The sequence below is a fragment of the Pleurodeles waltl genome, chromosome 3_1 (assembly GCF_031143425.1).
Source record: "Pleurodeles waltl isolate 20211129_DDA chromosome 3_1, aPleWal1.hap1.20221129, whole genome shotgun sequence".
NCBI lineage: Eukaryota > Metazoa > Chordata > Amphibia > Caudata > Salamandridae > Pleurodeles > Pleurodeles waltl.
The window spans coordinates 1,012,437,965-1,012,451,731 of record NC_090440.1 but is presented as its reverse complement, the minus strand read 5'-3'; the positions used below and the strand labels follow the sequence as shown (position 1 = coordinate 1,012,451,731).

At 44.2% G+C, this 13,767-nt stretch overlaps 1 protein-coding gene across 3 annotated transcripts in view; it reads left to right on the top strand.

Moving 5' to 3' along the window:
* Positions 1-13,767, top strand: part of LOC138284927 (prolyl endopeptidase FAP-like) — a 551,554-nt gene that overhangs the window by 277,593 nt on the left and 260,194 nt on the right. For all 3 annotated transcript variants that reach the window (XM_069224259.1, XM_069224257.1, XM_069224258.1), the window contains one exon: positions 13,303-13,497. In XM_069224259.1, coding sequence (XP_069080360.1) covers positions 13,303-13,497 — 195 coding nt within the window. The remainder of the gene's footprint in view (positions 1-13,302; positions 13,498-13,767) is intronic.

The window sequence follows — 13,767 nt, the reverse complement described above, 5'->3', positions numbered from 1 at the left end:
TTAGCCGGCGTTGTGGCCTGGTTATTGTCAAAATAAATGACGGTACCAGGGCAGCGGAGGCGAAGGGAAGTCTGGGGGTTGTGCGCCAAAGAATGGTGCAAGTCAGGCTGGAGTCAAAAATATTGGCTCTAACCTGACTAGTGCCATATTTGGCACACAAACCCCATGGAAATGACTCCTGTCTTAGCAAAGACAGGAGTCATGCCCCCCTGCCCAATGGCCATGCCCAGGGAACTTATGTCCCCTGGGCATGGCCATTGGACACAGTGGCATGCAGAGGAGCCCAAGTTAGGCCCTCCTATGCTGTCGCGTGGGCTCTCATTATCCTAAATGAGACTACTGGATTTCTAGGCAGCAGGATCGATAACGGTGTGGGGGACTGAGTCTGACCCACGTGTAAGGAACTCTGTCACCCTAAATCCGGTTGTTGCTCCGGCTAACTAGCAGTGCCTCATTTCTCCCACGGGGAAGAAATGATTGGGCAGCCGAGCGCATGACATCTTTGGAACTTCTCAGGGAAGTCGTGGTCACTCAGATCCAAACCAACTCTCTCATTCACAATATGGTCTCATATACAAATGACAAAGACAGTATAAGTTTTATATAATGTTTTTATAAAACGACTGTATTTTAGATATTAAGGCGTGAGCCGCAATAACCAGAACAATACAACATAGTAGGATTGATATAGTAACCAGGAGAGTAAAACATAAAAATAAAGCTATCATAATTCCTAACCGTTTCTACTCTCCCTCTGCTTGTTCTATTTAGAGCACAGCATGTTAAGCTTTCAGCTTGCCTTTCTGTATCACTAGGGAGACGGACACACTCATACCTGAGCAAAGGCCTGTGATCTGGTTCAGCATCTGCAACGAGGCAGTCAGCGTCTAGTTGTGGTTCCCTGGTCGGAATCTCCCTCTTCCATGTATTGGGACAAGGAAGTGATTTTATAACTAACATGTCATTGTGATCACAAAATGTTCCTACGCAGGAATGGCAAGTCTAGACTCCTACCACGTCTATCGGCAATGTACCAGACTGTATCCTTGACTAAAGCACAGAGTGAATATGTTATGAAGAACTCCAGTGCTGAAGTAGGCAAAACAGTGTGATATGAACAAAAAACAACACCGTAGAACTGGCTATTCTGTAAAATAACAGTACGAAGCCTAATAGAAAGCATTTAGAGCAAAGTGCACAGAGGCTCTAAGCTGTTAGCAAATGAATAAAATATATTTAGGGCAAAGTGCACAGAGGCCTAAGGCCTGAAGCTAATGCGCAAAATATACGTAAAACTGACCACACTACACCCTCCCCTTGTCGGTAGCAAGTGGTTCTAACAACATAAAAAAAAAAACATGACCTAAATTTAAACCCAACATTTCGACAAGATGAGAAGACAACAAAGTCATAAATTTAGGAAACATGTGACGATAGAGCGAATTGCAATATAGTGTCAATTTAGTCGGGAGAGAGAGAAAAAAAAAAAAATCCAATTGTCAAACAGAAGCAATAGAACGTAGAAGCTCCTCCACTTCGAGATATGTCAATATCGGAAGATCCACTCCACAAAGTACCATGGAGCAGGTGTGTTCCAAAGCCCCAAAACCATTCAGGGCGGCACCCCGTGTAGTGCCACGGAAAGAGACAAAACCATCTTCCTCCAGGAAGGGAATCTCATAATCCGCTTCACGAAGCAAACGCAACCGCAGTGCACAAGTCTGGGAATGAGCCCTAATCGGGAACATCAACAGATCAAGATCAACCTCTGGAGAGCGCTGCAGTGAGAGACAGAAAGCCAGTGCATGTTCAAACGAGCACCAAAGGCATCGAAACACGGGTTGCACACAATCCAAAACCGGTCGGAACGACAAAGACCAGTCACACTCCAAATGAGCCAGGAGTGTTGCTCCAAAACGCTGCATCATGCGTTCACGACACAGCTGCGCTGACGGGAGCAGCAATACAGGATCTCGTTGCGGCGGGACAGCCATTGCGAAAAAATAGCAGTGCTAGATGCATTAAATATACGTCCCACAAGTTCACCGAAGTGACTCGGAAAGTTAGTATTCAAAAGGGACTGTATCTCCGCCGATGACCTTGCCACTTGAAGTGCGTAGGTCTCGCTAGCAGATGTAAGGGCCACATGCTTTTGAAACAATAAAGCTTTCAGCCGACTCAACTTGTCGAAATCAACCTTGGAAGTAGCAATATGAGGCCAGATGTCCGCTACCTCCCTAAATTCAGTAGGGGGAAACAACACATTCCCGCAGCACGTAATGGCCTTGTTGACGACAACGACGTAAACTATTCCGGCACGCATGCCACAGCAGCGTTCGCTGTTAAGAACAATGTAACTGCCGTTAGAAAGCACCTGGAAAGTGTTTTTAATTACCGGGACTGGAACTCCCTTCAGATAACAAGCTAAGTTAGCAATCGAAGCATTACACGCTCCGTGCAAGGACAGCTGTTTACAAACCAAGGAATGGCTAACAGAAGCTTCGCATTCGCTACCGCTAAGAAAAACTTCCCGCAAACCATTAACACATCTGTACTGAAAAGGAAGCTCCCACACCTCGTGTATGTAACTGTCACCCAATAGTTCATATCTACCCACCGGAATGTGCTTCAAACAAGAAGTAAATTGCAGAGTGGAGATAGGCAAATTAATAACCCCATGAATCAACCACTCAGCTGACGGAATCTCAGCCACCGTAAAAGGCAGTTTCTCCAACTTTTCAATATTTAACATAACATACGTCGCTTCCTTCTTAGCCATCAATTGTTGTTGACGAGTTAAATTAAAGGAGATAAAGATCTCTCTGGCACAAATGTGCTGCCATGGAACGCGACCCGCCTTCAAGGTCTGAAGAGTCCAACCCAGCTGCATGATAGATCGTGTCTGACTCTGCCCATGATATAAAGAAGACATGTCTGATTTTATAATGTCAATAGCAGAAGAGACAATGCTGTCAATCGTGTAAACACGGTCAGAAAGGGTATGCATGCCATTATCAACAACAGACAAAGTCTGCAGCAGATTTTCTTGATCAATCTGTCTTAACCGGGCTGCAGCCTCCTGCTGGGAAAGTTTCCAAAACTCATTATACACTTCGTATAAGAACCTTTTTCTCCGGGGCACCTTGGGACCTGACAAGAAATCTTGTAAATCAGTACCATTAGACGGTAACTTGAGGTGTGACTTAACTGCACCCAGCGTGGAGTACTTCAACCATTGTTGACAAAGTTTCCCCACACTGTATGTAGTTATTATATCTGCAAGTTCTGGTGAAATGTAACGAGGGTCTGCCCTACTAGTCCTGAACCCCCCAGAAGAGGTAACAAAACGTTGATGACACTGATTAGTGTCTACAGGCCACAATAACCACCCGCCCGGATGTAACGATGAAGCGTTAAGCGTACCATTCTGGACCCAATGCGTAAATTCACTAAAAGTAGCATTCACATAGTGCTGCCAGTTATTTAATTAGAAGGGACAGGTATTCTAGGCAAAGTCAATTCTCTAATCGACGCCAAGCCCAAACAACTAGTCTGTTGTACTGTGTCATTGAGGAAAATCATTTGCACAGGGATAATGCATGCTCGAAATAATGTATCTCTGCCTTGCATCTGCCAATTTTTCGTACCCCAAACACTTTTCAAGTCAACAGTCTTCAACCAGTATTCATATCCTTCGACCGAAAGTTTAGATACAAACGAATTAGAATACAGTAATTTAGTATCGGTCAACAAAATTTGCTTATTAGAATACGGTGTAACTTTAAAATAGTAAGACTTAGCGTTTCGCTGATCATGCCCAGAAAAATATGCAAATTTATCATTATACGTTTTCGAACTCCCTTGTGGAGGAGTCGAGCAATGTTCCCATTGTACATAATTAAAGATGGACTTAGGGCTACTCGCTTTGTGAATAAAGTGGTGTCCATAATAGGTGTAGCAAAACATATCACCATGATTATCTTTAAATTGGTAAGCATCTTCATCGTCATAGACAGTATAATATTGCAAATCTTTTAGCATAGCATCTACTGTCTTCACATCCCAATCATCAGAAACAATGCCTGGAATAACAATATCATTCATTGATAACTTAAGAACATACGGTATTTGAATCAATTCAGTGGGACCATATATATCAAACATTACTTTATCCCACACAATTCCATCCGGAATTGGTATTGCAGAAATGTTCACATTGGATAAGTCTCTTCGAACCATATGAGACGAAAAATGTGGTCTCAACACAGTCTCCACGTGCTCAATGTCTGATCGATCAGGAAGAAAATGACCATGTATTACCAGAAAAAAGGTAACCACAAATCCCAACCATAAAAAAATAGTCAGTACAGCCATAAAAAGCCACAAATAGTTCCAAGGAACAACAAAATATGTACGTTTAAGCCAACTTAGTAGCTTACGTGGACCTCGGATTGAAGACAGCGAAGACGAAGAGCTGGATACAGCCGCATCCGCGTCGTTGAAGCAGCCAGAGGCAGTTCTCGCAAAAGGTGCAACAGTGAACAAGGAAGCTGATGGAGGTTCTCTCCTAGGTACGCTATAAATCACATGTTCAGAAACATCAGTAGAACGTACAGCAACTTGAGAAAAATAATCGATATCAATCGTCGACTGTGGAACAATCGCAAGATCATCTTCCACCCTCCCCAAGCTCGGAGAGGAAACATGGTCGGTGCTAATCACCTGCAGCGGGACTTCTTCCCCAGTAGTGAGAGGGATGCCGGAACTACTGGGTGTCCCTCTTGGTCTGCTGTGCAGAATAGGCCACATGTTGTAACTTGACATTATCAATGGAAACAAAACGATTTCCTTTGGCCCCTTGCAGCGGCGGCAAAATCACAGTTCTCGTGCCGCTCACCCCCAACACCGGGACAGGTGCTCGATAAGAAGGACCAAATTCTTTCTTTACTGCGACCTTTTCACGCACTAGATCCCCAATCCTGGGTATCCAACCAGTAGGTGTTACTGGCTCATCCTTAATTCCAGAGGAGGCAGCACTCGCAGAAGAGTTATCTTCACGGAATTGTTGTAAATCCTGCAAAACAGTGACACGATCATTTATGTCAAAGGGCGTTTCTGCCGCCTCCACACCAGGACCATCTAGATCAGGAACATACATTAGTGTTCCGAACAGGCACTCATATGAAGTACGACCCCCCCAGTGACCTTCTAGGCAAGTTATTAAGTGCTCTCTGTACTCCATACAGGTGGGCTAGCCAACTACGACCCGTACCTATAACCCTGGCTGTTAAGGATTGCTTTAAATCACGATTTAAACGCTCCATGACAGAATTTCCCTCGGGATGAAATGGAGACGAGAATTGGAGTTGGACCCCCAACGAAGCCATGGTGTCCCTGAATGCCTTAGAGGCAAAAGCAGGGCCCTGGTCCGAATGAAAAGCCGCAACTGCAAATGTATCGACAAAGATACGCAAATCTTTAATAACAGTCCGAGCGTCAGCCGAGCGCTGTGGCCAGACCCACACAAATCTGGAGCACGAATCTACAGCAACCAATATGTATTTGTATGCACTATCTGGTGTCAGTCGACCACAATGGTCCAAGTACACACACTGTAATGGTCTATTTGATATCAGAAGAGGAGTCTGCTGCGGGCGTCTAGCCGACGATGCTTTAATTTGTTGACAGACGTCACAACAAAGGACATACTGCTTTGTCTCCTTATAGAGACCAGGCCACCAATAACGGGCCTGTAAAAGCGAAATCGTGGCAGCCACACCAGCATGCGCAGATGCCACCCCTTCATGCGCTGCAGAAATTAATCGAGGTCCCTCAATCTTATTCGGTAACTCACGTACACCAACGCCTGGAATATTAACAACAGCATTTAGTGCACCACTCAAGCAGTAACTATATTTAGAAGGGAATCCTTTAGGAAATGGCGTGCCATCAGCCGTAGCTTTTATGGCAGACGAAATCTCTATGTCTGGTTTTGAACTCGAACGAGTTACCGCGGCTACAGTGCCGATAGCCACTGCCGACTTTGCAGCCTCATCAGCCAAAGTATTCCCAGCAACGTGTATTCCAACGCGCTGGTGTCCAAGTGTATGTACAACATGGACTTTAGGAAGCGTCTCTTTCAGACCCGCAACCTTACCCCACAACAATTTATGTTTAATGGTGTTGCCTTTAGAATCTCTGAACCCATTCATTTTCCAATAATGCAGATATTCATTGAAGGATTGCACACAGTAGTAGGAGTCACAGACAAGCAAGGTCAATATCGCCGGCTCTGCATGCTCCAACGCTAACAAAAGAGCTTTGAGCTCAGCCAGCTGCGCCGTGCAATCTCCCAAGGTTTTAGTATAAGTATGTCGGGGGCAGAAGACTCCCCCCTGATTAGTCCCACTCACCACCGCACATGCAGCAGAATACTGTTGTTTAGTCCCAACCGCCGGTTGCGCAGAGCCATCGGCATACATGACCACTTCATATTGGTCAATAGGCAATGTGCCAGCAGGAACCGGGTACTCTATTTCATATTGAAGAAATTCTTGAGTCTGCAGCTTAGGGTCAAATATGTAATCCACATCAGTGGCCGCCAAAGACGTAGCCCATTGTATCCACCACGGGTGTAAAGCTTTCGAATTAGGAACACTCGCTTTTGTAACAGCCTCCAAGGCCGGAATTGGGGAAACGACAATAATGCGTTGGCCCTGGCATAGCGGTCTTTCTTTGATCACAGCCATCTGTACTGCAGTGAGAATTTTCTCAGTATGTGCAAAACGTTGTTCTGCAGCAGAATACAAGTGGGACTTGTATGCTATCGGGACTGTCTCACCTTCATTAAAGGTGACATACGTAAATCCAACAGCCCCAGGAATCACCCTGATGACCAAATGAGTTTTATTGTCCCGTGTGTGTAAATGTTTAACCGCTAAGAGATCATTCTGCAGCTCTCGCAGTATGTGTGTATGCTCAATCGTCCAAAATCTACTTGAAAAATTCGGGCGAATCAGTTCATATAAGGGTTTTATACGTGTAGCATAATCAGGAATGTAAGTTCTTCCAAAATTCAGAAACCCCAACAAAGACTGGAGCTTCCGAACCGTATTAGGAGGCTGCAGTAAAGCACATTTCTCCAAAAAATGTGGCGCCAGGCTCTTGCCCTCACTCGATAACTCATATCCCAGGAAAATAACACTGAGGAAGGCAATCTTCGATTTCTTAAAATTAAACTTATAACCAATATCAGCAAAACCCACAACAATGCGCGATACGCGACTGAGATGTTGTAGAATCTCATTGTCCGTCAAATAAATGTCATCAACATATGATAACGCCTCAGGGTCCAACTCGTGCAGAAGTTCAGTCACACGAGCCGAAAACAGTCCTGGGCTATTCTTATACCCCTGAGGTAAACGACAAAACTTTTTCTGAGAGCCAAACGCACTGAAACTGGTATAGTCCCGACTTTCGGGTGCTATATTCTGGCAGAAAAATCCATTCGAGATATCCAAGGTTGTTTTGTATTTTTTACGCACTATATTATTCATAAGCGCAGCGCTATGTGAATTCTGTATTGCATATGTGCGTGTATGACTATTCAAATGTCTGTAATCCACCACTATCCTATAGGAATGGTCCGGTTTAGCAACCGGAAATAAGGGATTATTCATCGGCGAGACACAAGGCTCAATCACACCTTGGTACTCCAATTGTGTAAGAATTTTCCGAACCGATGCCCTTGCTTCAAATTTAATAGGATATTGCGGCTGTGGCTGAGGTTCTCCTTTAATGGGAATGACATGATAAGGTGATTGTTTATCCCACCCCACATTATTTCTATATAGGGTGGGGGCTTGTGCTAGAGCCCATGATTTACCATATGACTCCGCTAGTTCTCTCGGAACAAGTGGTGAAAAGGAAGGCGCAATAACCTCCTCCCCAACTGGACAGTCGCGAACAAAGTCAGGTGGCCAATCTTGTTCGGCCAACAGGACATCATATGATTTCACCATATGGTCCCAAAAGATGGCGTGTACAACGCGGTCAATGTCCCCTTCTAATCGTAGAGTCACAAGATATACTTGATCAGGATCAGAGACTCGCATATCCGCCATCTCAACTTGTATGAAGTCATCAGTTGCTTTCGCCTCCAGATGCTCTAGAAGACTCCGGCGAACTATTGTGACCTCTGCCGCGCTGTCTAACAGCGCTAACGCCCATGTCTTGTTCGTCAAGAGAACTCTCATCTTGAGCGGCATGTCTAACTGAGACTTCTGCCACTTTTTTCTTTTTAAATTGCTGTTTTTGTTGCAGCGGTTTCTCTTCTTGTTTAATAGAAACCTCCGCTGAGCGTTGTGAATCCTGTCTCGGTTTCACGTACTCCGTCCTCCGCTCTGACCGCCCACCTCTCTCACTTCTTTTCTCCGAGGAGTCCTGAAAGGAACGAGATTGGCGCGTATCAGTATATTGATATCTATCAGGCGTCTTCAAAGTATCCCTATTCCTGAGATTATACTTATTTTGTGGGGTCTCCGGTTGCGGAGACTGCCCACCATCTTTCTTAGGTGTTTGCTGCTTCTTATCCCAGCGCTTTTTCGCACCCTCAGGTTGCTGTTGCTTAGAATTATCCTTATTATTTTTACCCTGCAATTGTGGCTTCTGCGGTCGAGCCCCTAGGCTATCACGACCAATACTAGAATATGTTTCAGCTATTATTCTCGGAAGTTCCCGCTCCTGATTAATCTGCGGAACGTCCCGAAGACGCATTCGCACTGCTAGTGCTACAGCCTCCCCCTTGAGATTACTCAAAATAATAGAAGAAACCGCGTCAAAATTACCCATCAATTGCATGCCTAAATCTAAGGCAGGGGCAGCCCCATATTCATCCTGAATTTGTTTAAGCACCTCCGGCAAATTAGCCAAAGTCGGTGTACCGTGTGCTGTAGTATAGAGTGCGGCAAACACCGTGCCCCAAGTATTACAAAGATCCACCGTAGGAACCATCCCGTACGGCAAACACATCGTCAAAATTCTATGCTTATCCTGAGGTCCCTTATGGGGAAATACTGCTTCCAGCGTATTAATTTTTTGCGCCAGCCAAAATGGAGTCTCCTCACGTTTAGCCGGTACTTTGCCCATTATAGAGTGTACAGTGGCCGGATTTATTCCCGGCACCACCGCATGTGGGTGAGCTGGAGCAGCACGCGCTGCATTAGTATTTAATGTCTGCATCACAAACTGAACTAATCGTCTGTACGTTGCAGTTAATTCCACATATAAACGACGCACTTCAGCCACTGCCACATTTGCCACTCCAGGATATGGTGTATATGTAGCCAATAAAGGCCAGGTCGGACCATCATTACTCAACGGACCTAACCTTACCGGTGTTACTGAATGTGGGAGGGCGCCATCAAGCCAATTATGGTGTTCTTGATAAGATAAAGGTATTTCTAAGTATGCATAAGCCCTGTATTGTCCAGGGACATTCGCAACAGTATATTCGTGAAAAGTATTTGTACCCCCATCAGCTGCTGGAAATATGACCCAAGAATAAAAAAGTTCTGTTCTATAGGCTGCATGGGCGTCCACCACAAAAGTGACCGGAGCCCCCTGGACCGTCAGTCCATGTGCTATCAGATGACCCGTGAGCGGCAATCGCATATTAAGCGGTATATTTATTACAACTGGATTCGTCATTAGTATAACAATAATGGCTCTAGGACAGAGAAGGCACACCAATATCGGGGTATTTCCTTTCAAAGTTCAAGCTTGAACAACCAACCACTCAGTAATAGGATGTACCCAACCTGTGGTGGCGGAAACCCTCAGCCCCACGGACGTCTCCGCATACGGAACCGAGGAGTCAAAATATATACGAGACCGAGAGAGTCAGTCGGAACCAAACATTAGAGCCAGACCCAACGTTGGCGGCGCCATGTCGCGTGGGCTCTCATTATCCTAAATGAGACTACTGGATTTCTAGGCAGCAGGATCGATAACGGTGTGGGGGACTGAGTCTGACCCACGTGTAAGGAACTCTGTCACCCTAAATCCGGTTGTTGCTCCGGCTAACTAGCAGTGCCTCATTTCTCCCACGGGGAAGAAATGATTGGGCAGCCGAGCGCATGACATCTTTGGAACTTCTCAGGGAAGTCGTGGTCACTCAGATCCAAACCAACTCTCTCATTCACAATATGGTCTCATATACAAATGACAAAGACAGTATAAGTTTTATATAATGTTTTAATAAAACGACTGTATTTTAGATATTAAGGCGTGAGCCGCAATAACCAGAACAATACAACATAGTAGGATTGATATAGTAACCAGGAGAGTAAAACATAGAAATAAAGCTATCATAATTCCTAACCGTTTCTACTCTCCCTCTGCTTGTTCTATTTAGAGCACAGCATGTTAAGCTTTCAGCTTGCCTTTCTGTATCACTAGGGAGACGGACACACTCATACCTGAGCAAAGGCCTGTGATCTGGTTCAGCATCTGCAACGAGGCAGTCAGCGTCTAGTTGTGGTTCCCTGGTCGGAATCTCCCTCTTCCATGTATTGGGACAAGGAAGTGATTTTATAACTAACATGTCATCGTGATCACAAAATGTTCCTACGCAGGAATGGCAAGTCTAGACTCCTACCACGTCTATCGGCAATGTACCAGACTGTATCCTTGACTAAAGCACAGAGTGAATATGTTATGAAGAACTCCAGTGCTGAAGTAGGCAAAACAGTGTGATATGAATAAAAAACAACACCGTAGAACTGGCTATTCTGTAAAATAACAGTACGAAGCCTAATAGAAAGCATTTAGAGCAAAGTGCACAGAGGCTCTAAGCTGTTAGCAAATGAATAAAATATATTTAGGGCAAAGTGCACAGAGGCCTAAGGCCTGAAGCTAATGCGCAAAATATACGTAAAACTGACCACACTACAATGCCACTTTAAAAAAAAATATATATATATACTTACCTGCACTCACCATGGATCGGTCCCACATCCATGGGTATCCTGCATGGGTGGGAGAGGGTGGCAGGGGGTGTCCCTGGGTGCAGGGAAGGGCATCTGTGGACTGTTTCAATGGTCACCCACCATGGAAATGAGCCAACAGGTCCCTTAACACCTGCCCTGACCAAGGCATTAAAAACGGTGCAAATGGGCCAGGCGCCTTGTTTAAAGCCCACCTTCTCCTGAGCATCATTTTGACGCTGGAGGATAAATAAGGCGCACATGCATTAGAGTCATTTTTTGCATGGGAATGCCTACCTTCCATGTCATTAGCGCAAGGTAGGTTTTCACGTTCAAAAAATGACTCAAACTCCATAACTTTGGCGCTGGACGGGTCTAGCACCAGCGTATAAATATGGAGTTAGGTTTGCGCCGAATTTGCGCCAAAATAAATGACGCAAATCCAGCGCAAACAGAGTATAAATATGGGCCTATACAGCCCATCATAATTACTACCTGTATTGCCTTTCACCCAGCCATCCAGTGTCTTTTGTGAGACAGAGTCAACCCAGAATAGTTGTGTGACTTTGTGAGTGTCCCAAAACCTTTTCCGGGACTCTTCAGGTGTGAGATCAAACATCTGCACTAATGCAACTTTTGTGTGAGTATTGGAGTCAGCTACCCACTCTTCTAGAGTCAGGAGTGTATCCTTCCATTGTGTTAGTAATATGGTAATAACTCCCAAGGAAACATTACTTAGTGCTCTTTATCTGCCCTTCACATTATCAATGCCCTTTTGTAAATGGCAAATCACCTATCAGTGTTGTCCACACCATAAAGCTAAGCACAACAATACCCTTGGGCAGGTGGGCATTGTGTGCTTCCCCTTCACCCCTTCCAAAGCTCACAATTGCTACCACCATATTCACAGGGCATCAAGCTCCTACTGGCAGATGGACTTTTGGGAGGGATTGAGAAAACCCACTTTACTTCTAGCACAGAATGGTGCACCAAGGAATCCATGTTAGTACAGGTAACCCCTTCTGTCTCATCCTCCTGAGTTGCTTCTCCCTCAGAGGCAATCTGTGCTTGGTGTGCTTTCTCCCAGGCCCTGATGGCCTTCTCAAAATCCACCTATTTGGCACTGTGTCCCAGCTTCAACTTTCTTTCCTTGCAAAGGACCTTTATCTCCACCAGTGTGAGAGTTGTCAAGGTAACTAGATCCAACTCCATGCTCCATGTTGCATTAGACTTTTGACAGGTACAAAAATTGGAATAGAAAATAATTTAGAAAAATCAGAAATGTCCCACTCAAAGACCTGGTGGCTATTAAAAATCAAAAATCAATTTTTGCTTTGATTTCTGTTTAAGTTAGGGATTTTTAATGATCAACTTGATAGCTGAGTGGTACTATTAAGCACACGTTCTGGACCCCACCACTGAACACCAATATGAGAAAGTGGATTATTAGTTGGGGTGGATGGTGGTCCACCACAAGTAATAAGGTCCCTATTGCTATTACGTCTAGTAAAAGTTTAACTTATTTAAACGGAGCTTCGCTCCTGGGACCTATGGAATTAAATTGACAGACTTAACTTGAGAAATTGTGTAAAGTGTTTACTAATTTACTTGTTGAGCTCAGTGGACAACATGACAGAGTGTATTTATAGCACTCAGAAAAAAATGCATTTCACCACCAAATCTCACCCGGCCAACAGATCAAGAGTGACTACCTCCACAGACTTCAGGGTGGGAGACCAATGGTATGCACTAGAATTTCAGTCTGGAGGATTCTGATGGGATCCATCAAGAGTGCCATCAAGCTATGCCAAGCATCTGCACAGAAATGTTAAGGATTAACTTAAATACATTGAAAATAGACCAGGTCCACAAAAGTTCAGAATCTTTCATCCTTACATTATTGATATTTGATATTTCTCTAACTTATTTCAGGGTACAAGTCATGGTGATTTTCTACTTATCATGTTTTGTAGTTTTTCAAGCTTTAGGCTTCCTGTTCGCACAATGAGCTATTTTAACTGTGTTTGATTTTATATCTGCCAATTCAGTCTCCTCTCCGCTCCTCCCCTCTCCTCTCCTCTCTTCTCCTATCCTCTCCTTTCCTCTCCTATCCTCTCTTACCTCAGCATGCCCCCTCTTTTGGACCCTAGGAAATTAAAGTGCACACATAAGATAGGTTTGCACTCCGACTACAGATAAGAACCATTTAGAAAACAGTACATCGAACACTTCTGACACTTAGAAATATATCTCAATCCAAGAAACTACTGCATCTCAATACATCAAAGTGAATTAACCATGAAATTGTTCCATGCAGGTATGGAGGACCTGGCAGTCAGGAGGTCCAACACACATTTGCAATTGGGTGGAGAACATACTTGGCAAGTTCAGAAAACATAATTGTTGCATCAGTGGATGGTAGGGGGACAGCTTATCAAGGTGACAGTTTCATGCATACAGTTTACAAGAGACTTGGAACATTCGAAGTTCAAGATCAAATGTCAGCAGTTAAGTAAGTTTCTGAATTAATATGTTATTTCTTTTAAACAATTTTTTTTAAATAAAAATATCTTCCAAATGTAGACTGTGTCCCCCTTTACAAGATCTGAGCATGAGCGCATATATTTAAAAAGGAGAAAAGTTATTCTGTCATGTTACATACAGAACAATATTCTTACATAATCATTTTGTGTTTGTGCAATGCACATGCTTTTCTCTAAAGAGCTAATGTATCCTCTACACTACATAGAAAATGCCTTTACAACCAATCTATATTCACCTT